Source organism: Silurus aristotelis (assembly GCF_946808225.1).
Source record: "Silurus aristotelis genome assembly, chromosome: 20".
NCBI lineage: Eukaryota > Metazoa > Chordata > Actinopteri > Siluriformes > Siluridae > Silurus > Silurus aristotelis.
The window spans coordinates 2,747,457-2,775,266 of NC_139593.1; the positions used below are offsets into that span (position 1 = coordinate 2,747,457).

At 39.0% G+C, this 27,810-nt stretch overlaps 2 protein-coding genes across 3 annotated transcripts in view; one reads left to right on the forward strand and one right to left on the reverse strand.

Annotated features, from left to right (window-relative positions):
• Positions 1-27,810, reverse strand: part of LOC310715625 (sialoadhesin-like) — a 95,021-nt gene that overhangs the window by 1,550 nt on the left and 65,661 nt on the right. The gene's annotated exons all lie outside the window — the stretch shown is intronic.
• On the forward strand, positions 13,935-26,047 carry LOC310715891 (B-cell receptor CD22-like). 2 transcript variants are annotated; one of them, XM_083522597.1, is made up of 12 exons: positions 13,963-14,059; positions 15,107-15,175; positions 19,788-19,917; positions 20,421-20,759; positions 21,598-21,846; positions 23,154-23,405; positions 23,489-23,740; positions 23,825-24,067; positions 24,158-24,242; positions 24,487-24,535; positions 25,016-25,227; positions 25,321-26,047. In XM_083522597.1, exons 4-12 carry the CDS (start codon positions 20,495-20,497, stop codon positions 25,367-25,369), a joined length of 1,656 nt encoding a protein of 551 aa, XP_083378723.1. In that variant the 5' UTR covers positions 13,963-14,059; positions 15,107-15,175; positions 19,788-19,917; positions 20,421-20,494; the 3' UTR covers positions 25,370-26,047. The 2 variants fall into 2 exon arrangements, with proteins under 2 accessions (XP_083378722.1, XP_083378723.1); XM_083522596.1 differs by lacking the exon at positions 19,788-19,917 and having other exon boundaries at positions 13,935-14,059.

Consider the following 27,810-nt stretch of genomic DNA (forward strand, 5'->3'; position numbering starts at 1 on the left):
AGGTGTAGGTCTCCACAGGTGGGTTACTGTCACTGCTGCAGGTCAGATTCACTGAACTTCCGTCCACTTTCTCACCAGAGGGACTGATAGACACTGATATGTTCTTTGGAGGATCTAAAATAAGTTGGTAAATGAGAAATGAATCTATAATAGTTTCATCTTGTACTGTTCTATTACTGGTAAGAAGATCTTCATTTGTAACTTACACAGAAAATTCAGAGTTACACTGGTGGAGTTCTGATGCCCGACTTCATTACTGCACATGCACTTGTACGTTCCACTGTCATCAGAACTGACTTTAGAGATGGTGAAGGTCTTTCCTTTCCCCACTGATGTCCTCCTCTTAAACCAGGTGTAGGTCTCCACAGGTGGGTTTGCATCACTGCTGCAGGTCAGATTCACTGAACTGCCCACCACAATCTCACCAGAGGGACTGATGGACACGTTCTTTGGACGATCTAGGGAGTTTTATGATAAGAGTAAAGAAAGAAGTTCAGAGTCATGATTAGTATTAGTATCAATAATTATAAGCATATATATATATATATATATATATATATATATATATATATATATATATATATATATATATATATATATATATGACTATAAGTATCATTACATTTATCAGTATCATCATTTTAATTTTGTATTGTTTTACTTTATTAAATACTGAGTTATAAGTAATAAAAATCTAAATAAAACTCACATCTGACACTGAGGTATTGAGCAGGAGATGGGAGATGTTCAGATCCTCTTACAGCACAGTTATAACTGCCTGCATCCTCACTGCTGACCCTCTGCAGGTGGAGTTCGTTGCTCTTGAAGGTGTTTGTGGTTAAATCATGTGTGTTTTTGTACCAGATGAATGTTGGATCAGTCAGACTGCAGGTGGTTTTACAGGTCAGAATGACTGATTCTCCCTCTGTCACTTCTGCAGGAGCGATCAGCTGAAGATCTTATACAATGAGAGAAACATTAAATCTGCATCAGTGAATAATCACCTGCTCATTTACCTCAATCACCCCCACCTGTGTGTGTGTGTGTGTGTGTGTGTGTGTGTGTGTGTGTGTGTGTGTGTGTGTGTGTGTGTGTGTGTGTGTGTGTGAACAGTGGTAAATTGTCTGTTTTTTGTGTTTGAAAAAGGTTTTGAAGACTTCTTTTCACTAATAATTAAGAGGATTTCTGATAGACCCTTGAATCACCTTGCAGAGTGGGAGACACCTCATGCCTGCAGGAAACCCCTGACCCCTTCGAGCTGAAGGAGACTGTGACAGGGCCAGCTCTTGTATCATATAGGAGCCTGTGCAGAGCAGCTTTCTCCTCTCTAACCTCCAGCCACTATCCACTACCCCTTTTTGCACAATGAACACTTTCCCCCCCTTATTACTTTTATTTTATCCTTTGTATTTTTTTCCGTATATAATAATTATACAAGTAAATCCCTGTTTCCAATGTCTGGTGTCTGTGTTCTGCACATATTGTGGCAAGTTGTGACCATATATCTGCTATCAGTTTTTCTTGTATTCTAATGTAATGAGTTCTTCACTTGTGCCTCTGTGTGTCATGGTAGAGTTGAACTACATTACCCATCAGCCCCTGCATGTCACATAAGGTGGTCACATAGCTCACCAATCACGCCCACCTGTATCTCACTATGCCTTGTCTTTACCTGGCTTTTATTGTGTGTCTCCGATTTTATTGTGTGTCTTCTTTTCTATTGTCTAGAGTCTATGTTTCTGCTTCTGCTCCTCTTCTGGGTATTTATCCACTCGTAATCCTCACAAAACGAGTGGAAATCACCCATTTCTGACATCATGAAGCTGTTTTTATAATTATAGAATTTTTTTTTAATTATCATTTGCAGGTAAAATTTTAATGTTTATTTATTTGTTTTGTTTATTCAGGTTAAATTCTCGGAAATTTCATTCGAAATTTTTCATTTTTAATTAGGACATTCAGCACACAGAATCGTTTGTAAATCACCTGAACTACAAGCAGAAATGTTCAATTTATCAGATCTATAATTAAATTCGTGTCTGTGTTTGTAATTTGAGTGAATTAGAGTTTTGTGGTGTTTCATGAAAAATATAATTTAGTAAGAAATATTTTTGAGTTTTTGGTTTATCTATTACTAAAACTCCTGTAGCTAAAAGGAGATTCTGGTCTGAGTGACACATGTAGAGAATAAGATGATTTTATTTACCTGTAACTCTGAGTGTAATTTATCACTGTAACATCTGTTGGATGTGTGTAAGTGGCCTCCATAACCACTGTAGATCCTTTTACAGCACAGAGATGTAGTTTGCTGTATTTCACACTCCATTGATTCCCAAGAGCTCCTGAAACATGACACATGAAAGAGGTGATTAGAGATCATTATCCTGAGCCCCATAAAACACTGACTTATCTTACAGCTTCACTATATTATTAATAATAATTAATATTATTATTGAGACTGTTGGATAAACTGTATTGTTAATTTATAACAGACTAGCTGACAGTAGCCGTGCTTCGCTACGGAAGGCAGAACACTAAGCAATATGGCAATAAGCAGTAAGCACTGAGCAGGACTGGATGATCAGAGATCAGAACATCTGTCTGTACTGGTCAGGACCATGAACTTAACTGAGTTTCGACTATGTTGTGTATACCCACTATCCAGACAGTGCGAGGCGGAGTAGGGGAGGTCAGAGTCCTCGACGGGTTCAGATAACGATGGGCTCTCAGGTGATATGGAAATCAATATAGGCCTCAACCTGTAAACCATTGTCTTTACTTACTGTTACTGCACTGACTTTGTATATTAGTCGTACAGAGAGTATGTGATGGTTGAACACATCAATCACATTAATCATTTTTATAGTTTGACTGTAACTCAAATAGAAAATCTTCATCCAGTAAACACTTATTCACTTAAAGACTTATTTCATATCAAGGGAGCCCTAATAAAAATGATTAGTGAGCACCTAAGACCCAAGAGGAAGGAATGTTCCAAATTTCATTGCAATCCGTTCAGTGGTTTTTGAGATTTCGTGATGAGTGAGTGAGTCAGTCAGTGGTATTTGAGCTTTATATATATATATATATATATATATATATATATATATATATATATATATATATATATATATATATATATATATATATATATAGATTAGCCTTATTAAATTGTCAAATTGAAAATTTACCCTCCAATCTAAAATAATGCATTTAACACCTTTGACATTTTCTACATTTTTTTTTAATTTTCTCTACACTGTGCATAAAATCCAAAACTGTGCTTCTAGTTATTATATCACTAGAAACTTTAATCAAAAGCTACAAAGATTAAAGTTGCAGAATAGAAAGTTACAAAATATATGGCTAAATATCAATGATGTAAATGTGTCATTTACCTGAGATCATGAGGAAGATCAAAAAAAGTGAAGAATCCATTTTGAAGAACATTACTAAAGGTTCTATACAAAATAAAATAATAATTTAAAAAAATTTACACAAACAAAAATATGCTACTGTTAAATTTATTGTAAATTCATGAAAGGAGCCAACCAGAAGAAATGCAGTAAAATCAGGAAACCTGACACTGGAAACAAAAATAAATGGATTAGTAATCACAGTAGAACTAGATAAGTTACTTTGTGGTGAGATTATGACAACAAAAACATCGTCTCTAGGTTAATCACAAGTAAAATCTGCCGTAATGTAACCGGCGAGGTGACGTCGCGACCAGGAAGCTACAAAATACGCAAGCATTGGAGCAACGCTAGTTTCTGAAAAAGAGAAGGTAAGGGGAGTGTGGCTTGGAGACACAGCGCCTTGTTCCCTCAGGTAAATAGGGTTACATACATAACCTAGAGACGTTCCTCTTTTGGGAACTCGAGCGGCGTCACAATGCTTTGGGCACGAGTTTCCAATCGCGCCACACTGACCAGTCCATGCGTGAGCACAACCAGAACCGGGAGTGGCTCCAAGGTCGAGGTTATAAAACCTGGTGATGGTCAGCGGGGTGGACCAGCCCGCAGCGTTGCAGATGTCCTGGAGTGTTACTCCAGCGGACCAGGTTGTAAAGGCCACCATAGTCCGAGTTGAGTGAGCCTTGACTCCGAAAGGTGTTTTCCCAGCAATACAATGAGCCACGATAGAGGACATGTAAACCTTCAGGGTTGAAGGAGCCAACCCTGTGGCAATGCGGCATATAACCTCCTTGTACAGGGAGCTCTGGAAAGGAGGTTGGTCTCCACTACCTCAGTAGAGAGACCAGCTGCTAGTAACTGTGCCCCCTCAGGGGCCACAGCCATAGCCTCCATAACTCTCGACAAGGGTGAACCAGGGTCCCCCCTGCCTGAGAGAGGAGATCCAACCGATGTGTTGTCCGTACGGACCTGCACATGATAATCTTTTAGGTCTAGAAGGAAGTGTTTCAGAGCCAGAAACACAGCCATCATCTCCTGGCAATTTATGTGCCATGAGAGGTGTAGCTCGTTCCACCAATCTTGGGCGGAGTGGCCACTCATGACTGCTCGACATGCGTCTGTCGTTAGTGTTACGCGACATCAAGGAGCTCTTAGGACAGGGCCTTGAGACAGGAACATAGGTTATTTCCACTTATCTAAGGCTCGAAGGGCTCGCCGTGATACCTTGATAGTACGGAATAGATTGCCCTTTCTGAAGAACCCTCTGTCTCTGAGCCACCACTGAAGGGGTCTCATATGGAGGAGGCCAAGTGGAATCACATTGGATGCTGCCGCCATGAGACCCAGCAGCTTCTGGAACTGCTTTAACTGCTTCACACTCACTGTGAAGCAGTTCAATCACTGTGAAGCAGTTCACTCTCCTTTTCTAACTCTCCTGTCTGATGTGAGGATAGCTTTAATCCAAGTGGGAGACATTTGTGCCCGCATTACAGTTGGGTCCCACACTACGCCCAAGAAAGTGGTTTTATGTACTGGAGAATGCACAGGAAGGGAAGGATGGGAAGGCTGGCTATGTGGAAGGATGGCTATATGGAAGTATGCATTCTTTAAATCTATCGTGACAACCCAGTCCTTGGACTTGATCTGAGACACAACCTCCTTGAGGGTGAGCATCCTGAACCTGAACCTCACGAGTGAGTGGTTCAAAGCGCAGATCCAGGATCGGACACAACTCCCTATCCTTCTTCGGAACAACGAAGAACTGGCTATAAAAGCCTGACTCCCTCACTAAGGAAGGAACCAACTTAGAGGCCCCTTTCCTTAGGAGAGTGTGCACTTCGTGTTCCAGGACCAGAGCCTGCTCCTGTCCCACCAGGGTGGGACGCATCCCATTACACCGGGGAAGAGAGGACCCGAATTGAATCTATTAGCCACTCTTTATTGTGCACAGGATTTAGAGACACATCTGGCAGGCTTTCCCAATCTGCGAAACAAACAGAAGCTAGTGCCATTTCCACTGCATGTGCTATTATAACTTCCTGTTCATGAGATCACCCTGCCAGTGACATCACACTTTTCTGTTGGACAGTTTACAAATGTGGTTTAAAAAATGGTCAGACAGAGGTGTTTCCAAAGTGTTGTTAATGCAGCTGAAGGTAAAATATATATATATACAACATTAATCAAATGCAGAAATTAAGACAACTATAAATGAGTGGGACACCCATTAAACTTGGGTGAGAGCATGGCATAGAAGACCACTTTGATGAAGACCACCTCATCATGTCTAAAACCCCCTTCAGTAGACTGAAGTACCCATCATTGTGCCAATCCCCCCATTACTTGGGGTGTTCAGGAGCTCTACCCACTGACAAGCTGGACTGGTGAGCTTTGAGCAGGAACATAAGCCATTGACTCTCCAAAGGTTTTGGATCCACCAGATTTTTAAAATAGAACTGGCACTGCATTAAAAAAATCCTCCAGGCAAGAAAACAACATCATATAGAACAAGGGTTGGATACAAGGTCCACTGTTAGAACTAAACTTAATTTAGTTTGGGCATGTTTACAAACAAGTGTACATACCAACTTATTCAATCATGGAAATACAGTAATGACACCTGTGAATGAGGACACATGTACACACTAAGCAATAATAGGAGAAAGTTGGAGACATGACTTACATAAAACTTGTGGACACAGGAGACACGTGACAAAGCGAATGCTTGTGCTATGAGCAGGCACGTGCTTCACACTGCTGTGAACAGGGTGAAGGGGTTTATTTGACAAGTTTACACTGTGTGTGTAATTGACTTCAAGAGAGGAAGAGAGTTCGGTGAGGAAATTACTATTAATAGTTGGTTTACTTTACTAAATTTTTTGCTGTTAGCATTTTTAGCTGCATGTTTTTGTAAATATTGTTTATCTAAACAAGTTAATGATTTTGGAATGCATCCCTCTAATCAAATAATCACAAATCAAAAAGAAAAAAACTGTTTATGAAATTACTGTCAAATTTCTGTTTTACTGTCTCAAGAGAAATAAGATCATGAAAACATAAAATTATAACTGCTGCCCTTTATGGCCTTCCATACTTCATTACCACAGAGCCATCAAATGCCCCATTGGCCTTTCAAGCAACATCACCACAGAAGCATTATATGAACCAAGTGGCCTCTATAACCACAGCTATTAATCCAGCTGTTAAGACTCTGGTTTTCTCATTCAAGTGCTCTTATTTATCAAGTTGTGTAGAACAATTTTTTATTCTGTTTGGAAGAACCAACAGAACCAACCACACTTCAACACTGGTATTTATTACACACAGCTGCACTATATGTGGTAAATTCTATATATTCTCTACATGGCTGTGTCCATGCACCACATTCATTTACATTAAGCAACACCCCCAAATCACCATATATGGTAAATACTGTAAGTTCCTGGGTGGTTTCAATGGTGAGTTCAAGGATATATTTTGTTTATTAATACTTAATATTGGTTGCAAATATTGTAATATTCAAATCATGTCACTTTAGAGTTTGTAATTGTGCAGAAAATACAGGCAATACCACAAAGTCAATAAAAGTGACTGCTGCAAAAAAAAGCCATTCTATCTTCAGAAAATGTAGAGATTTTACTTAAAATTTTAATTAGCAAAGAAAAGATTAAGTAGTTTCTTACTGTGCCTACTCGACCTTCATGTCCGACAGCCAAAGAGAGAATAAAGAAAAGTGTGAAATTTGAAAGAATGTAAAGTAAAAAGGTGTTGCTTGTGTGGCTTTGTTTTATTATTAACCCACTGTGGCTGCATTGGCAATAGTCTTTTTTTTTTACCACCTCAGTTTACATGTGTTATGAGAAATGTAGAAGGGTCTTTAACTCAGGAAGTGAAACTAACTAGCTTAGTCATAATCAAACCCCCAGACACACACTACACAATGTATACTCTTTTACATTTAATTTACCTTTTTTATAACCTTTATTACCAATAAGGATTTTATTGGTTTAATGTGTTAACGTCCTCTGTAACATCTTTTCTGAACAGGAAGTGTCAGTGTTGAATTTACTGTAGTGCAGTACCACTGGTTTCTCTACACCTTTATCACATTAACAAGGTGGAATAATAAGGGGGAGGGGGAGCGATTGCCTGAACTACTTCCTTGTTTGGCTTATTCACTTATTTGTCTCTACAGAACAGTAGGTAGGACCATTCGGATTTATTTCGTATACCACAGCGAGCTACAATACTACCGTAATTTCCGGACTATTAAGCGCACCCATATATAAGCCGCACCCATTGCACCAATTTGACAAAGATTTTTATTTTGAACATAAATAAGCCGCACCTGTCTATAAGCCGTGTCTACACTGAAACTAATGAACTTTATCCAGACTTTAACGAAAGACAGTGTCTGTAACACGGTGTAACGGGTAAAATATGTTGTGGCTCCTTTAAGAGCAGAGCGGTATTTTGGGAATAGCCTGCCGCTGCATTTTTTCCGCTATTACTGCATGTTTGCAAGACCGAGGAATATGTCCTTATTGTTTTCTGATGCTCATTTCTAAGTTTCTTTGACTAACCCATAACGCTGTTGCCAAGAACAATAAAAAAGCACGAGTTTGGAAACCTGTCTGTGCTTATATGATTTCTGTTACAACTGGAGTTAGCGAGCTCCTCCCTTCACCCAGACTCAACGCGTTACAACGGCTTGTATCTAAACAGTAGCCGACCAAGAAAGTCATTGTTCACTGTCTTCCTCCTTCCTTTCACAACTTTTTCTCTTGGGAGTTTATCTTTTGGCATCGTCGTGCGCTTAAAAAAAACGTTTTTTTCTCCCGATGCCGTGAGAAATTTATGAACATACGACTATTTATGAACATACAAAAAAGAAAAAGACATTCTTAATTGAATTGTGTCCTCTCATTTTTACCCTCTTACAATAAAAATGGATTAAATAGATATAATGTAATAATAATAATAATAATAATAATAATAGTATTAACAAATGTAAATTAAAAAATACATTATAAACAAGTAAGCTTACATTTAAACACTACATAAAGATTGCATTTATTGTAAAGAACATTGCCTTTAAAATAATAATATTAGCTAAAAAATAAATTGATAAATGGACAAAACATGACTAAACTGGAGCTCTTCATGGTTGGCTGTCACTTTTGTGTTGAGGACATGCAGAAGAAGAGGTCATCGCCTAGGCCTCATACTACAACTCTGCTGCAGATGTTGCTTCCTCTCTGTTTAAAGCCATGTTTCCTCTCATAGTTAGAAAGGGAATAGCCAATCGTCTGTATAGCCAAGCATCTGTCAATCCTCAAAACAGATATTAAATCAGGCTTAAACATAGCTTGCCCAAATACTTCAGGCTAACAAACTCTGCATCCTGTGGTGACCTGCAACTCTGGATTTGAGTAGTTCCTAGAATAGCAAAGTCCACTAAAGGTGGTAGAGCAATCTCACATTTAGCTCCTTAACTTTGGAATAGTCTTCCTGACAGTGTTCGGGGCTCAGACACACTCACCCAGTTTAAGTGCAGATTAAAAACATATCTTTTTAGCAAAGCCTACACATAACACACATCACATCATAACCTTTTGCTCCAGAACATCTGATCACATGCACATTATCAACTTGTGCAGTTAATATCATGAACAGCAGCTACGCTAATTTCTCTCCACCGCTTCTCTTTCTCTCCCCATCCCAAAGCATCCTGAGGTTTGGCCAGCTCCATTCACGTCCCGCCTCATGAAGATTATGGACCTTTGAAGAAGTAGATGCCGAACTCGCAAACATCCCGAACCATCTAGAGACGTACCAGTGCCAATTGGATCCCACTACATGTGTGGAGTTTTGACATTGGACCTCCTGGAGTGTTTAAAGGCTCTGGCATGGAGAAGCTGGTGCTGGATCTGTGATGATCACAAATGTTGAGATCAGTAGCTCCTAGTTTTATACCAAAGACTGTAGAAAGAACATTTAATTATAATCTTATACTCCAGTGCTCATGTTAGTTCTCACTCTCCAGTGTTCTGTATTGTTTAAAGTCTATAATCAAACTCTTGATGTCACCCAAATGAGGATGGGTTCCCCTTTTTGAGTCTGGTTCCTCTCAAGGTTTCTTCCTCATAACATCTAAGGGAGTTTTTCCTTGCCACAGTCGCCACGGCTGCTCATTAGGGATAAATGCACACTGTTCACCTTGACTGTTGATTTCTGTAAAGCTGCTTTGAGACAATGTCTGTTGTGAAAAGCGCTATAGAAATAAACTTGACTTGACTATGTTTTCAGTTTACTGATGGACTGGGTCAAAGAGCCAGGAAAATTGGAACCTTAGCCAATACTGTGACCACCGCTATGGGGCCTACAGAGCTTTCAAAATAGAACAGTCTCTGCAGCAGGAAACACTCTGGACACTGTTACGACCCAGTCTAGGGGGTTAGGCCACACAGAGTAACTAGCTCAGGATTCAAGATATAAGTAATAATACAAACCAGACACGCACAATGGTATTTTGGTCTTTTGAAATTGTTGGTATATTAATAAGACAAGTGGAATTATTACACACACACACACACACACACACACACACACCCACACAGTGGAAAACAGTTAATTCGTTCCGGTACTTTATTCGTAACCTGAAAAGTTCGTATCCCGATACGAATTTCCCCATAAAAATGAACAGAAACTTCGGTAATTCGTTCTGGACAACCAAAAATATATTGCAGAAGCAGAACTAGAAGCCAGAGTATTTATTCAGTCTAAGGCAGAGCCAACACAAAAACACCCGCAGAGAAACGGGATAAACTGGCAAAAGGCAGTATGTATATAATATCCACGGTGCGTGATGGCGGAAGCGCGGCGCGGAGGCAGCGTCGGTAGTCCGAGGTGCGCTGGGGAAGACACACGCTACCGTGGACAGAGCGAGGAGTCCGGGATGAGACGGTGCGTAGCGGGAGCCGCATGCGCGGAGAAACACACCACCAGGAACCGGCACAGACACGCACGAACATACAATAACTTTATATGAGCTGGGGATTAGTGAATAACGAGCTCCAGGTGTGCATGATTGAAGCCCGATTGCGAGCAGCTCCGTGCGGGAGGGGGACGCACGAGAGAAGGGGCGCGGTGCTTCGGGGAATGCAGAGGTTTGACAGCCGCCGACGGGGGCGTGGCAGCGGGGAATCCTGAAACTAATATTATTTACTTTTAAAATGTTATATTGAAATCATACCATCATAAAAACATATAAAAGAGGAAAACATTGGAGACGACGGTCGTACAAGGGGGAGGAGGGAGAGTTATTGTTTGGAAGGAGAATCTTATTATATTATATTATTTATATATTATTTTATATTATATTATAGAATATTATTGAATATTATCGAAATAAAGACACAGTGTTAACACGAACGCTGAGACAATGCTCTCGCTAGGTACACAGGACGCTAACTGATGCGACGAGCTGCGTGGGTGAGCGTGGGAGAGCGTGGAAGAGCGTGGGATATATATTCAGTGGAACCTCGGGTTACAAACGCCCCGGCATACGTATAATTCAGGTTACGAATCGCAGTTCATCAAAATTTTTGCCCCTGGTTACCAACAAAATTTCGGGATACGAACGTCGAGCACCAAAAAATCGCAGGCAAGTTGGTTGTTTTCGTATCGCCACCCACGCTCACCCAGGCTCTCCCACGCTCACCCACGCACTCCCACGCTCTCCCACGCACACACACACACACACACACACACACACACACACACACACACACACACACACACACACATACACACATACATACATACATACATACATACATATACACACACATACATACATATACACACAACTCTACAATGGCTTGTCTTCAGGGTGGGCCAATGCCAAAATAATAAACAAAACAATGTCTAGGTTTACAAGCTTCCTTACCTGAAGGAAAAGAAACAAAAATACAATAAGCTTCCCTAACTCCTTACTACAAAACACAAATCAATACCCACCCCAAAGGAAATGGCAGCCACACCCCTACAGACAGTGAACTAAAGGAATATGTACAGTGGTATCAATCTATTGAAATGTAAACCAAGTTCAAAAGGTCAAACCAAGCTACTACCACTACCACTACCACTACTACTACCACCACTACCACTACACCAAAGACCACACCAACAATCCTTTGGGCGCCTCTACATACCCCAACGTAGAAGTCTTCTGTTCAGACACACTGGGGGGTAAGTGCCACCCACTGTATATTTGCACAGGTTATGATGTACTCAAAGATGTGTCTCACTCTGACCTGATCATTCAAGCACTAGGTGTCATTGTTGGTGTTTTTCTCCATGAATGCTACAGCAGGCATTGCTCTTTTAATAGCTGGAACATATCTCTTGGCCACTTCAACACATCATGGGAATAATCCTCCACTGAGACCTAGGTGGCCATTTTAGATTTCCAGATTTTGAGATAGTGATCAGATATTTTGGGGTTTATGCCGCAGTATCGACAAGCTACCACTATTGGGGTCCTTGAGCAAGGCCCTTAACCTTTTGTGCTCCAGGTTCAGGGGCACAGTATAATGGTTGACTCTGCATTCTGACCCCAGCTCCTAAGATTACTGGAATATGTGCTGTAAAAGTAAATGTAACAAGTAAATAAGAAGCTTTCTTTCTTTGTGACTTTTCTGATGTTCCAGTTTGTCATTTCTTTATGGGCTTCTGACTTTTGGGCTGTGCTGTTACTGATCCAGCAAATCCTGTTGGAAAGCTTAGGTCTTCTTCATCCTCTCCAAATACAATTCAAATACAAATACAACTCTCCAAAGTAGCTTTGTGGGACTCAACCTTTATGGCAGTGATTTTTGTTGTTGTTCCACTGAAAAGCATTGTTAATTATGCATGGTTAATATCTGGTCTTATGTCTTCTTTTCATTTGAAGATGTAAGAGTTCAACTTCAACACACATTTCTAATTTTCCTGTCTTTTTTGTCTTACAGACTTTCAGAAACATGAAGGAAATGAGTCCCGAAAGAGCTGATGAACAGAGAGAACTCCTCACTGAAGTGGACAACCTGAATCACTCCAGGAAAAATCAGCAACTTACTGCCAGTTAAAGCAGCTTTTGTTCTAGTAGTGTGTGTTTTGTTAGCAACAGGCTAGCCAGCTAATATTACTGATCTTTGTGATGCATTAACATTCTCTAAACTGTAGATTGATGTTATAAAGCAGCTAATGTGTCTGTGCTAATGGATCTAAAGTAATAACAGCTATAAACCTATGTGACATTGGGATCTGAAGCTCTTCATACTGGGTTAAAACATTGTTGGAAAGTTGTCCCTAAGCCTATGCCTTGCTAATAGAGATATTCTTAATTAAAACTTGTTCCACAGCATTCAGGACTTTAGACTGGGTTGAAGGTTCACCATCCTACATGACAACAACACTAAGCACACAGCCAATACAACATAGTAGTGGCTTAGGGACAAACTCGCGATGGGTGGAACACATGCACCAGGAAGGAACAGGGTAATTTATAGTCCGCTGGTTGGGGCTGGCTGGAGCTCGGAGGTGGGTTAGAGTAATGACGCTCTTGGTCCGAGTCGATCAGTGCCATGATGATGATTTTGCTCCTTAAAAGGAATAGTAGGACAAGTAGGAACTGAAATATGAAGAGGAGGGATTGGACGTGTGCAGAGGAGGGACATGGGGTTTATCAAGAGGATAATGCTGAGGATGGAGCCACCAGGAAGAAGGAAAAGAGGAAGACCAAGAAGGAGGTTTATGGATGTGGTGAGGGAAGACATGCAGGTAGTTGGTTTGAAAGAGGCACATATAGAGGACAGAATATTATGGAGATGGATCCACTGTGGTGAACCTGATGGGAGAAGCCAAAAGAAGAATGCAGTGGGGAAATATCATGTAGAATATCTGGAAGTCAGTAACTGACAAGCTTCAGTTTATTAATTAGCTACAGATAACTTTTGAACATTTAATAAAATTGTCCTGTCCTTTGGCTTCTTTGTGTTTTCTTCCCTCTTTTTGTGCTCCATAGTGAGTGCTCCATCCTGAAAATCTAAATCTGCTGTTTCTGCCTTTTGAAGCCCACAGGCTCCTCTAATAATCAGGATTTTACCTCTGAGATAAACACAATACTGAAAACAATAAAAAAAAAATTAAGTGTAGACACAATGATAAACGTATATACAACAATCAAAACAAATCTAAACATTAACCTGATATATATATATATATATATATATATATATATATATATATATATATATATATATATATATATATATATATATATATATTTTTTTTTATATAAAAGTCATGACTCTGTGCTCAACACTTTTTTTCTTGTGTGTGTTTGAGTTTCACTTCCTCAGCTAAAGATGCAGTGGCCTCTTTTTCACAATTCTGGACTGCGATGGTAAAAATAACGTGCAAAATGCAGACACAACGTGTTACTAATGTAGAAAGCGACACGTTCTCAGTTCCAGCAACTAATTCAGTGAAAGAGGAAAAAGGACTCGTCAGCAGCTCACCTTACAACCAACTCGTTCAACTCTCACGCTTTTCTTTACTCTCTGTTTGGTCGTCGTACATGAAGGTCGAGGAACACGGTGAGAAACTATTTATTATATTTTCAATCACTAAGTTTACTTATTAGTTTAACCTCTACTTTTCCTGAACATTAAAAAAGGTTCAGTGTTGTTTATTCAGTTCAAATGATTTGTTTTACTTCCTCTGTAAACATTTTACTGATCGACTCTCAGTGCTGAGAAATATCCAGTTATAACTTCAATATTAATTATGCATTGTGATATTGTTATTATTATACATAATATTGTTATAATATTGCTATAATTATAATATTGTGCCAATGTTTGTGTTTTTATATCAATTCACAAACTTTGATTGTGGCTACAAAAAATAGGCTACAAAATATCTCCATGAAATCACACTTTAACTGAGGTTATTTACTGTATATGGTGATTTTGGGATGTTTTATGCAAATGAATGTGGCTGTGCAGGAGTTACCCAGGAGTAAGTATATACCCATACTGTTGATGGTTTTGTTTTTATATTTAGATCTCAGATATAAATAAATAAATTTATACTCAAAAGTCAAAACTATTAGAAATGTGAGATATTTGTGATTATTATTTTGTTTTTTGTATCTTAGCTGTGATTATCTAATGCTTCTGTGCCATTCATGAGAATTCTAAGATGATGGAAATTAGTGCTTGATGGTAAATTTGATTATGAATTCAAGAACTGGTTTGTACTTGTGATTTGTGAATATTTGATTGGTGTAATGAATTCAAATTAACTTGGTTAAGAGAAGTGTGATTACTAAATTAACTGTTATCCAGTAATTCAATCCACTTACAAATTGTGCAATTAAAATGCAAACAGCAAAAATAAAAAAATTACATTTTATTCCATTTAATTAAATAAAATTAAGGAAGCCAGCTATAAACCAGTTATTAGCGTTTCTCCACTAGTTCTTCTTGAAGCTTTAGCTCTGACTGTTAAAAAGCTCTGACACTGGAGACTCCTGGTATAAATCTGAAATAAATTCAATACTAATATAGTTTTTTCTCAAATAAAGAAAAATGTTTCGAACTGTTTTTGAGTCATTAAGTAATATATTAATATTTTCATAGAACCTTTATTAATGATGTCCCTCAAAATAGAGTCTACACTTTGTTTGATCTTTCTCCTCCTGATCTCAGGTGAGTCATACATTTTCATCATAACTGTCAGAACCCACCCACACACACCCCACCCCCACCCCAACACTCTAATCGCATGCTAGTGCTAAATGGCAAAAAGTGCAAGTTTTTTGTGTTGAGGTTCCACCTTATATTTTTTGGGGTTTATGTCATGTGCATATTAACCCAGCCATTATGGATGCACAATCCAGTGTACTCTTAGTGCCGGTCCCAAGTCTGGGTAAATGGGGAGGGTTGCGTTAGGAAGGGCATCCAGCGTAAAACATGTGCCAAATCAAATATGCGGATCACAAATGAGAATTTCATACCGGATCGGTCGAGGCCCGGGTTAACAACGACCGCCACAGGTATCGTTAGCTGAAAGGGTACCGGTGGAAATTGGGCTACTGTTGGCCGAAGGAAGAGAAGGAGAGGAGGAAGACGTCTACAGAGACAGCAGGAAAAGGAGAAGTGTAGGATAGTGGAGGTTCGGGTTGGTACTTTAAATGTTGGTACTATGACGGGTAAAGAGAGAGAGTTAGCTGATATGATGGAGAGGAGAAAGGTAGATATGCTGTGTGTTCAGGAGACCAAGTGGAAAGGGAGTAAGGCCAGAAACATTGGAGGTGGGTTTAAACTGTTTTATCATGGTGTGGATGGAAAGAGAAATGGTGTAGTCGTGATTCTGAAGGAAGCGTACAGTAAGAGTGTAGTGGAGGTGAAGAGAGTTTCTGATAGGGTGATGATCGTGAAGGTGGAAGTTGAAGGGATGATGATAAATGTCATCAGTGCCTATGCTCCACAAGTTGGCTGTGAGCTGGAGGAGAAGGAAAAATTCTGGAGTGAATTAGATGAAGTGGTAGATGGTGTACCTAGAAAAGAACGATTGGTGATTGGGGCAGACTTTAATGGGCATGTAGGTGAAGGGAACAGAGGTGATGAGGAGGTGATGGGTAGGTATGGTTTTAAGGAGAGAAATGTGGAAGGGCAAATGGTGGTAGATTTTGCTAAAAGGATGGAAATGGCAGTGGTGTACACTTATTTTAAGAAGAAGGAGGATCATAGGGTGACGTATAAGAGTGGAGGAAGGTGCACACAGGTGGACTATGTGCTATGCAGGAGATGCAACCTGAAGGAGATTGGAGACTGTAAGGTGTTGGCGGGGGACAGTGTAGCTAGACAGCATCGGATGGTGGTCTGTAGGATGGTTTTGGAGGCGAAGAAGAAGAGGAGGAGAGTGAGGACTGAAAGAAGAATAAGATGGTGGAAACTGAAGGAGGAAGAGTGTAGTGTAAGGTTCAGGGAAGAGGTCAGACAGAGGCTCGGTGGTGTTGAAGAGGTGCTGGATGATTGGGCAACTATTGCAGGAGTGATGAGAGAGGCAGCTAGAAAAGTACTTGGTGTGACATCTGGAAATAGAAAGCAAGACAAGGAGATGTGGTGGTGGAATGAGGAAGTGCAGGAGAGCATACGGAGAAAGAGGTTGGCAAAACAGAAGTGGGATAGACAGAGTGATGAGAAAAGTAGGCAGGAGTACAAGGAGATGCGGCAGCAGGTAAAGAGGGATGTGGCGAAAGCCAAGGAAAAGGCATATGAGGAGCTGTATGAGAGGTTGGACACTAAGGAAGGAGAAAAGGATTTATACTGATTGGCCAGGCAGAGGGACCGAGCTGGGAAGGATGTACTGCAAGTTAGAGCAATAAAGGATGGAAAGGGAAATGTGTTGACTAGTGAGGAGAGTGTGTTGAGAAGGTGAAGGGAGTATTTTGAGCAGCTGATGAATGAGGAAAATCAGAGAGAGAGAAGGTTGGATGATGTGGAGATGGTAAAGCAGGAAGTAGATAGGATTAGTAAGGAGGAAGTGAGAGCAGCGATTAAGAGGATGAAGAGTGGGAAGTCGGTTGGACCAGATGACATACTTGTAGAAGCATGGAGATGTTTAGGAGAGATGGCAGTGGAGTTTTTAACCAGATTGTTTAACAGGATTTTGGAAGGTGAGAAGATGCCTGAGGAATGGAGAAGAAGTGTGCTGGTACCGATCTTTAAGCATAAAGGAGATGTGCAGTCTTGCAGTGACTACAGGGGAATTAAGTTGATCAGTCACTCCATGAAGTTATGGGAAAGAGTAGTGGAAGCCAGGCTGAGAGAAGAGGTGACCATCTGTGAGCAACAGTATGGTTTCATGCCGAGGAAGAGCACCACAGATGCCTTATTTGCTTTGAGGATGTTTATTGAGAAGTATAGAGAAGAACAGAAGGAATTGCATTGTGTATTTGGGGATTTAGAGAAAGCGTACGACAAAGTGCCAAGAGAGGAGTTATGGTATTGTATGAGGAAGTCAGGTGTGTCAGAGAAGTATGTGAGGGTGGTGCAGGACATGTATGAGGACAGTGTGACGGCAGTGAAGTGTGCAGTAGGTACGACAGACTGGTTCAGGGTGAAGGTTGGACTGCATCAATGATCGGCCCTGAGCCCTTTCCTGTTTGCAGTGGTGATGGACAGGTTGACGGACGAGGTCAGACAGGAGTCTCCGTGGACTATGATGTTTGCGGATGATATTATGATTTGTGGTGAGAGTAGGGAGCAGGTTGAGAAGAGCCTGGAGAGGTGGAGATATGCGTTGGAGGGAAGGGGAATGAAAGTCAGTAGGAGTAAAACAGAGTACATGTGTGTGAATGAGAGGGAGGGCAGTGGAGGGGTGCGGTTGCAGGGAGAAGAGCTGGTAAAGGTGGAGGAGTTCAGGTACCTGGGGTCAACAGTGCAAAGTAATGGAGAGTGTTTTAGAGAAGTAAAGAAAAGAGTGCAGGCAGGGTGGAGTGGGTGGAGAAGAGTGACAGGAGAGATTTGTGATAGAAGAGTATCTGCAAGAATGAAAGGGAAAGTTTATAGGACTGTGGTGAGACCTGAGATGTTGTATGGATTAGAGACAGTGGCATTGAGTAAAAGACAGGAGATGGAGCTGGAGGTAGCAGAGCTGAAGATGTTAAGGTTTTCATTGGGAGTGACGAGGATGACAAGATGGACCCCTAATGGGAGCAGCCGAAAGAAGAAGAAGAAGATATAATGTGCATATTATTTTCATTAAAAAAAAATTTTCACCCCCTTTTTCTTGTTATTGCTTCCCGGGTCTCTTTGTCTTTATGTTGATTATATCTGTATAAACTTTCTTTCGGCCACAGCGGATCCTCTGCATGTTTGATTTGGCACATGATTATGTCTGTATATTATCTATGTATACCCTTTAATCTCCGCCTTGTATTTGTGAAGTTACTTAATTAAAGAGTCATTTTTTTTCACCTTTCATGTTTCCTGTTTTCTGTTTTCTGACCTCAGTTCTAGTTTTTCCTTTTTCCTGCTCTTCACTAATCGCTCAGACTTTTCTTTATTATCTCCCTGTTTATTATAATAAACAATCTTATCCAGCATCTGCATCCACTTTCACTATCGTGCATCAGTACAAATCTACATGACAATCACCATCATGACAGATACACACACCAGAGACATAAAATTTTTGATCAGCAATTATAAACCCGATTCCAAAAAAGTTGGTACACTGTACAAATTGTGAATACAAACAGAATGCAATGATGTGGAAGTTTCCAATTTTAATATTTTATTTAGAATATAACATAGATGACACATCAAACTGAGAAAATGTATAATTTTAGGGGGAAAATAAGTTGATTTTGAATTTCATGGCATCAACACATCTCAAAAAAGTTGGGACAAGGCATGTTTACCACTGTGTGGCGTCCCCTCTTCTTTTTATAACAGTCTGCAAACATCTGGGGACTGAGGAGACAAGTTTAGGAATAGGAATGTTGTCCCATTCTTGTCTAATACAGGCTTCTAGTTGCTCAACTGTCTCAGGTCTTCTTTGTGTTTTTATGGCTTCTTTTTTGACCTATAGAGTTTTAGCCGGCGACGGCGAATGGCACAGTGGATTGTCTTCACTGACAATGTTTTCTGGAAGTATTCCTGAGCCCATGTTGTGATTTCTATTACAGCAGCATTCCTGTATGTGATGCAGTGGCGTCTAAGGGCCCGAAGGTCAACTTTCAACATTTGATATGGTTCTATATTCTATTGTTAATAAAATATCAGTTTATGAGACTTGTAAATGATTACATTTATTTTTTATTCACAATTTGTACAGTGTCCCAACTTTGGAATCGGGTTTGTACATAAACGTTCTTTTAAATACCAAATAAAAAAAAAAAAAAATCAAAATCACAGGGATAGATCTAATTTCTTTATTTTTAATTTATTTTTCAGATATAACAAAATTCGTTATGGACTTTTTTATAATTTTTATTGTTAAAAAAATGATTAAAATATAAAAAATATATATTTTAAATTATTCAGGCATACACCTACAATTTAATTATATTTACACTCAGTTGTGGCTTATTAGAGTTTTTTAATGCATTATATACATTTACATTTAAAGCATTTAAATAGAAACATTACGTTTCTATCAATGAATAAATCTACACTGATTCACTATGTAACAGATTTAAGACACCATCAGCCAAAATTATAACACATGGTTTTAGAGTTTATATATATATATATAAATAAAATAATAAACAAAGACAGCACAACCAGGTTTAGAAAGTGTTAGTTTCAGGTTTTCACCCGTCGTCTGAAGATAGGCAGTGACTCCTCTGTTCAGACATCCAGGGAAAGTTCATTCCACCACCTCTGTGCCATAACAGAGAAGAGTGTAGATGTTTACCTCCCTCTTACCCTGAGAGCAGGTAGGACCAGTCAAGCAGTGGTAGAAGATCTGAGGCAGTATGGTGCATTGTGTGTAAAGATGTAAAAACATGTGTAAAGACACCATACGATCCTGACTGGAGATTAATCATATGGGATGATTAGTTGCCAGCAGTTCAATTTAGCTGGGATTGAGTTTCAGCTAATGAAAGCTCTCATCCATGATGATATGTCTGCTAGAGATGCTGATATCTGAGCAGAAGCTGTGGTATTTGTGGGAGGGAAGAAGAAGATAAAACGCTATACAGCAACAACAACAACAACAACAACAACAATAATAATAATAATAATAATAATAATAATAATAATAATAATAATAATAATAATGCAACTACTATAATAATGCTAATATCCTGCACAGTTTCCTTCCAGTGGTAAAGTTCCGGAGTTCCAGAGGAGAGAAGAGAAGCTGTAAAATAACTCAGTGTTTTATGGGGCTCAGGATGATGATCTCTAATCACCTCTTTCATGTGTCATGTTTCAGGAGCTCTTGGGAATCAATGGAGTGTGAAATACAGCAAACTAAAGCTTTGTGCTGTAAAAGGATCTACAGTGGTTATGGAGGCCACTTACACACATCCAACACGTGTTACAGTGATAAACAGGTTTTGGTTTATAAAACCAGTTAAGGGTAAAGAGCTGACTGATCTGCGTAATGAATCAGGTTACTCAGACAGAGTGGAGTATTTAGGAGATAAACAGAATCACTTCTCCCTCAGACTGAGTGATGTGAAGAAATCAGATGAACACAAGTACTGCTTCAGATTCATAACACCTGGAAAGGGATATACGGGTTTACCTGGAATTAAACTCAGAGTTACAGGTAAATAAAATCATCTTATTCTCTACATGTGTCACTCAGACTATAATCTCCTTTTAGCTACAGGAGTTTTGTAACAGATGAATGAAACGTTCTTACTGAATTTTCATGAAACACCACAAAACTTTATGCATGGATCTTTGAGCTGAATGTTCTAAATAGCTCTTAATTAGAAATGTCAAATGAAATTTTATCAAATACAATGAAACACTATTTTAAAAATAAATAAATAAATAAAAATAAATAAACAGTGAATCAAAACTTGTAATTTAAAGTTTAAAAAAGGCATTATATATATATATATAGAGAGAGAGAGAGAGAGAGAGAGAGAGAGAGAGAGAGAAGAGAGAGAGAGAGAGAGAGAGAGAGAGAGAGAGAGAGAGAGAGAGAGAGAGAGAGAGAGAGTGGCCATGGACCAGCCAATGGTCTTAGTGGTCTCTTTGGTAACCCTAAGGGAATAAAGTGCTTGTTAAGATTGAGTTTTCTTTAAAAATAAAGATTTACAAACAGTTTCTAGATCACAGGATAAAAGATTTTTGAAATTATGACTTTAATATTGATTAAAAGTATTTTATTTTGAGACTCATGTAATTGAACTGAGTTTAGTGTAGTGACGCCGAAGCAGAGAAAATGCTGTAGGTAGTAAATAATTTAAATATTAGTACATAGAAGGCTGGAAAATTTCAATCAAACACACAAACACACACACACACACACACACACACACACACACACACACACACACCCACACACACACACACACACACACACACACACACACAGATTGTTATGCTTTTTATCTGTATAAAAACAGCCCTCAATGTTTCTCTCATTGTATAAGATCTTCAGCTGATCGCTCCTGCAGAAGTGACAGAGGGAGAATCAGTCATTCTGACCTGTAAAACCACCTGCAGTCTGACTGATCCAACATTCATCTGGTACAAAAACACACATGATTTAACCACAAACACCTTCAAGAGCAACAAACTCCACCTGCAGAGGGTCAGCAGTGAGGATGCAGGCAGTTATAACTGTGCTGTAAGAGGATCTGAACATCTCCCATCTCCTGCTCAATACCTCAGTGTCAGATGTGAGTTTTATTTACTTCATTCTTAAAAAGAAAAAAAATGATGAAACAGAGCTTAAGGCAAACTGAAATCATTATTTTCATTCTTGTAATTGTACATTTTATTGACTAAAACATACACAGCTCTGTCTTCTGTTGTTGTTTTTTTTTATCTTTTCCCTTTATTCTCACTCTCCCTTTACTGAAACAAAGAACACTGTTTAGAAAATTATGTAATCTGGTTCTCGTCCCTGTTCCCACACGTACTTTCTTTCTGAAAACACACCGTGTTCTGCATACAGATTCATATATCTTTCGTTGAGATTCTACTCTGTGGATATCTCTATTGAACTGCTCTTTGGCTGTGCATTCGGTCATTCCGTGCTTAATTCCCTAAAAAAAAAACATTCCCTTCGTTATTAAACACATCTTTGTTCTGTTGAACTTCGGCTTCTGCTCGTTCTTCCAGCCTGACATTACAGTAACTTTGAGTGTGTGATTAATGATTTTGTAAAAACAAGTTCAGTGAGAAGGTAAATGTATTTTGTGCTGCTTGATGGTGTAGACTTGAAGATGCCACACAAATTCCTGACCAAGTGTCCAGGAGTTCACATGGAAGGAACGTTCTAAAATGCCTAACGTGAAAAAGCTTAACATGGCTTAATGTGATAATACAGAGATTTTAAAAGACTAAACTCAGTAAACACATTAATAATAAATCATATTGTGTACAAACAGTTTGGTTGAGTTTTGGTCTTTTAAAAATGCTCTTATCTCTATAGTAGAAAAAAGACTAATGTATAAATAAACAAGTTATATTTGTATTTAGGACTCATGTGCTTGTCTGTACATAATCTGCTTTTTTATTAATGTGTTTACTGAGTTTGATGTCTTAAAATTTCTGTCTTATTACATTGTCACGTTGAGTGTTTTAGAAATGTCCCCACATGAAAGGAAGCACATGTTACACTTTGCCTTAAAAAAATGTAAATGAGATTATAATGGGATTGAAATTGTACACCTGTGTGATTTGCTGTCTTGGGTTAGTTGTGGATGTTTAGTTTTGTTGTAAGTGTTTGATGTGGTATGATAAAAAACTTTATACTGAAACTAATTTTAACCAAAAAAAAAAAAAAAAAAAAAAAAGGTAAAACTGTTTTTTTCTCTGTTTTTAGAGAAGGTGTGAATTATTTATCCTAATAGAAAAGATCCTCAAAATAATTTTGAAGTTGATGAGTGGTTAAAATGGTTAAATGCCTTGATGAAAGATAACAAAATCATTATATATGACACTGAACTGCTTTCTTCACTCTTATCATGGAACTCTTTAGATCCTCCAAAGAACGTCTTTATCAGTCTCTCTGGTGAGATTGTGGAGGGAAGTTCAGTGACTCTGACCTGCAGCAGTGATGCAAACCCACCTGTGGAGAACTACACCTGGTTTAAGAGGAGGACTTCAGTGGGAAAAGGAAAGATCTTAACCGTTTCTAAAGTCAGTTCTGAGGACAGTGGAGAGTACAAGTGCATGTGCAGTAATAAAGTCGGGCATCAGAACTCCACCAGTGTAACTCTGAATGTTCTGTGTAAGTTACAGCTGAAGATCTTTTTACATCCAATACAAATAAAATTATTGTAGATTTATTTCTTATTTACCAACCCATTTTAGATCCTCCAAAGAACGTGTTCATCAGTCCCTCAGGTGAGATTGTGGCGGGCAGATTAGTGACTCTGACCTGCAGCAGTGATGCAAACCCACCTGTGGAGACCTACACCTGGTTTAAGGGGAGGACATCAGTGGGGAAAGAAAAGACCTTCACCATCTCTAAAGTCAGTTCTGAACACAGTGGAGAGTACAAGTGCATGTGCAGTAATGAAGTCGGGCATCAGAACTCCACCAGTGTAACTCTGAATGTTCTGTGTAAGTTAAAGCTGAAGATCTTTTTACACCCAATACAAGATAAAACTATTATAATTGTATTTCTTACTTATCAACTGATTTTAGATCCTCCAAAAAACGTGTCCATCAGTTCCTCTGGTGAGAAAGTGAAGGGAAGTTCAGTGAATCTGACCTGCAGCAGTGACAGTAACCCACCTGTGGAGAACTACACCTGGTTTAAGGAGAATGAAACATCACCTGTAGGATCAGGACAGAGTTACAGAGCTCTACAGAGTGGACTGTACTACTGTGAGGTTCAGAATAAACTCGGCTCTGAGAGATCAGCTGCAGTGTCCATCACTATAACCAGTAAGAGAGATGATATAAATCTATAAATCAGAATTACACTGTATAATATTTAACACTGATTCATTATAACATTATATTTCCACACTGTAGATCAGAGTGTAGGTGTGTATGCAGGTGTTGGGGTTGTTGGGGTTGTGTGTGTTTGTGTCATTGGTGTCATCATCTTGTGTAAAAGGTGAGAAAATACAGGATCATTTATCATTTATTACATGATTAAAACTACAGTTTATTACAGTATGTTGTCTTTCATTTAAAAATATTTTCACTATTACTTTTCTGTGTGTGTGAATTATTTACTATTAAATATAAGTACACGTTTATACATGTTTAGTTTTTACTGAGACGGTAGAAATGCATTTAATTGATTTCAATCAATGCTGATATTTTGTTCAATATTGTTTGTTGAATATTTGTTTCAGCAAAAAGAATTATAAAATTGCATCAACAGGAGAACAAAGTAGAAAACAGGTAAGAAGAACAAAAAGTGTACAGATAATTGTTGACTTGTGTTTGTATATTGTGTGCTGCTTTTATAGTAAAAAAAATATATATATATTTTATTTTTTGATTTTTCAATAACAGCACATTCCCAAGTATTTTATTTCTCTTTTAATAACAACTTTGAATAAATATAATGTCAAACTTTTTATCCATTTACAGTTAAAGTTGCCGTAAAAATGATATATAAAAAAAAAAATGTTAGTTTCTGTTCTTACTTTTGATCTAGCAGCTAAAAACAGTCAATCATCACCTTCAATTTTTTTTCACTTTTGAAATTATTATGACACAAAATTCAGGCTTGACATTAGAACAAGTAAAAGATTTGCTGTTAATAATAATAAATCAACACCTTCTGACCAATCACAATCCAGAATTTAACAGTGCTCTGCTATAAAGTTAGATGTTTGCCACCTCTCTGTCTCTGTGATCTCATGCTCTCCTCCCCAGGATTTTTATGAATATGTAGCAGTGAATAGAGTCAACGCTGCATCTGGTTCAGCCTCGGCCAATCAGGATGAAGACCTGTATGCTAAAGTTGTACACCAGCGTGCTGTTGATCTCGGGGATGCTGGAAATTCTGCTGCAATCACTTCTGCCTCTGGGGAGGACGAGGTTCAGTACGCTAGTGTTACATTTACACGCACTGGTGCTGACGACAGGTGAGAAGAGCTGGTCTGTTTTTTTTCAATTTAACAGATCTGGAAAAGATCTTCTGCTGGATCTTAGTGTGATCATTTACTCTCTTTCTGTAGGTCTTCCAATGCTGAGGATCTCAGTGTGATCTACAGCAGCATAAAATAAACAAAATGTATCTGTTTATCCAACATCAGCATCACCAACTTCCACCTGGTTTTAGTTTAAAGCTTCTAGAAACTTCAGTGACTCATTTATAAATGCAGCTCATAACAGAACAGTGGCACTTCATCATCTGCTGGTCAGCATGTTGTATTATGGGCTGTAGGTCTTCAGATTTTACCTCAGCAGACAATCAGTTTGATTCTGATGTGTAAAGTTTGTGTGTCACAAAATCAGCCTGAAAATTATTACACTATAAATTCAGTTTTAGATCTTCTGATGTCTTCTGGACCCTCACCATAGATCTCAACAAATAACCTATAAAACAGATAAATGAGAGGATATTGTATAAGTGTAAATATTTAACAGGATTAAACTGTACGCTGCCAGTCACAGTTTATTCAGATTTAGAAAACAAACTCTGCCATCAATCAAATTCCCTCAAAACAAAACCAAACAAAAAAACTAATTTTGTCAAAAATTCCTTCCTTACAAAAGAGTGAACATCAGCCAACAGTCCAGAATAGCAGCATCAATGACCTAAAATATGCTCTAGAATAATATTTGATTATGCTAATTTATAACTCAGTTATATTAATAATCTTTAAAACAATTAAAGATAATTAACATATTTTAATACATATGCAAAAGTATTTTAAATATTAAATCACAAGCCTGAATTTATTTTGATGACTGTTGATTTATTTTGGTTTCTTTCTTTATTTGCAAGTCTTCAAGTGAAATATATAAATATATAACGTTTATCATGTATTAAAACCTCTTAGTCGTCAGCATTGCGCCAGCGCAAACGATATCACTGCATTTTTTTATGCAGTACTTACATTATTATTGTAATAACGAGTCACAAACACACCTACTGCTAATAATACTGGTTTATTAGGAAAGATGAGGCTCCACTGAACAACATGCCGTAAAGCTTTTTTCTCCAACCAAACAATAGTGTTGTAATTTCGATGGTTATTCTTTTGTTCGCACACATCTTCGGATGGTATTTGTGTGTATACGTTTAGGAATTACATTCGCATAAAAAAAATACATCTTGGTAAAAAAAAAAAAAATATGGCAGGTAGAATATAGTGTTAGAAAAGAAAAAAAAAAAGAAAGAAATGCAGTAAAATTGGTGTAGAAGGAAGCACTGAAGGGATGCCAGAGGTGTGGCATAGAAACCAGTGTCTCGCTTCCTCAGGGAACTAGGCTTACATACGTAACTTGGAGACGTTCCCCTCCAGTAATTAGAGCTACATCATCAACGCTTTGGGAACAAGAGTGCAATACTGCCAGACTGACCAGTCCCTGCCTAATGTGTTGGGGCACAGCTAGGTTGAAGGACAGAGGTGACACTGAGGTCAAGGTTAATTAACCTGACTGTCAGTGACTCTTGCGTGTGACTAGGTAAGTGAGGACCCAAATGCAGGATGCACACAGGGAATAAGGAAAACACAGGCAAAAACACAGTCCATTAAACAGTCCAGTGTCAAAACACAACAGGGCAATGCAGGGAAAGACAAAACCAAATCCTAAAACAGTCCAAAATATCCAAGAGCTGGCAAACAGAACAAAGAAGGGAAGAGCATAAACACAAACAAAAAACAGTCCAAAGTAAAGACGTCAGAGCAGAGCCGATCAGGAACAGGAAAAGGTATCCAGGGCAGGGTGGCAAGAAATAATCCCAGGGACTTTAGCAAGCCGCTGAGATAATCTAGCCCCATGATAAAGTTTTGGGTGTCCTTAAATACTGGGAGGCGTGGAAAAAACTGCAAGATAGGCGCCGACCCGGAAGTGCACGCCGCGTGCCCGGTAGATCCTGACACTGACAAAGGTCAGTGGGATGTTGCAGATGTCATAGAGCAAAACTCCAGAGGACCAAGCCTTAGAGCTTGCCACACTCTGGGTTGAGTGTGCTCTGACCTCGAAGTGAGCGAGGCGACCATAGGACTCCTAAGAAGATGCAATTGCATTGATAATCCACCTGCTCAGCATCTGCTTGTTCACAGGGAGGCCTCTTCTCAGATAGCCATAACAGATGAACAATTCTGACTTCCTCCACAGACTTGTCCTGTGGACGTAAGTGTCCAGTGCTCACCCCGGACACAGCCGGTTAAGCTTTTTTCTGGTCTGGGGCCTGAAACGGAGGAGGATAGAATGCCTGTAGCGTAACAGGTTGTGGGACGACAGAGGGCACCTTAGGAATGTAAGCCATTTTAGGGTATAGGAAGGCACTGGCCATGCCTAAAGTAAACTAAAAAAAAAAGACAGCCACAGGAAGGGCCTGCAAATCCCCTACTTTCTTAAGATAGCAAATGGCCAGGAGGAACACAGTCTTGACTGTGAGATGCCTCTAAGATGCCTCAGCCAACAACTTGAAGGGGGGCTAGGATAGAGCCTCCAGCACAACAGCCAAGTCCCACCCAGGCACTCTAGGCCAC

What these genes read in the sequence shown, in the direction of transcription:
- LOC310715891 (XM_083522596.1), top strand. An exon ending in CTTTCTCCTCCTGATCTCAG is followed by an intron (nt 15,176 to 20,420) that starts GTGAGTCATACA and finishes GTCATGTTTCAG; the next exon opens with GAGCTCTTGGGAATCAATGG. An exon ending in TCAATACCTCAGTGTCAGAT is followed by an intron (nt 21,847 to 23,153) that starts GTGAGTTTTATT and finishes GGAACTCTTTAG; the next exon opens with ATCCTCCAAAGAACGTCTTT.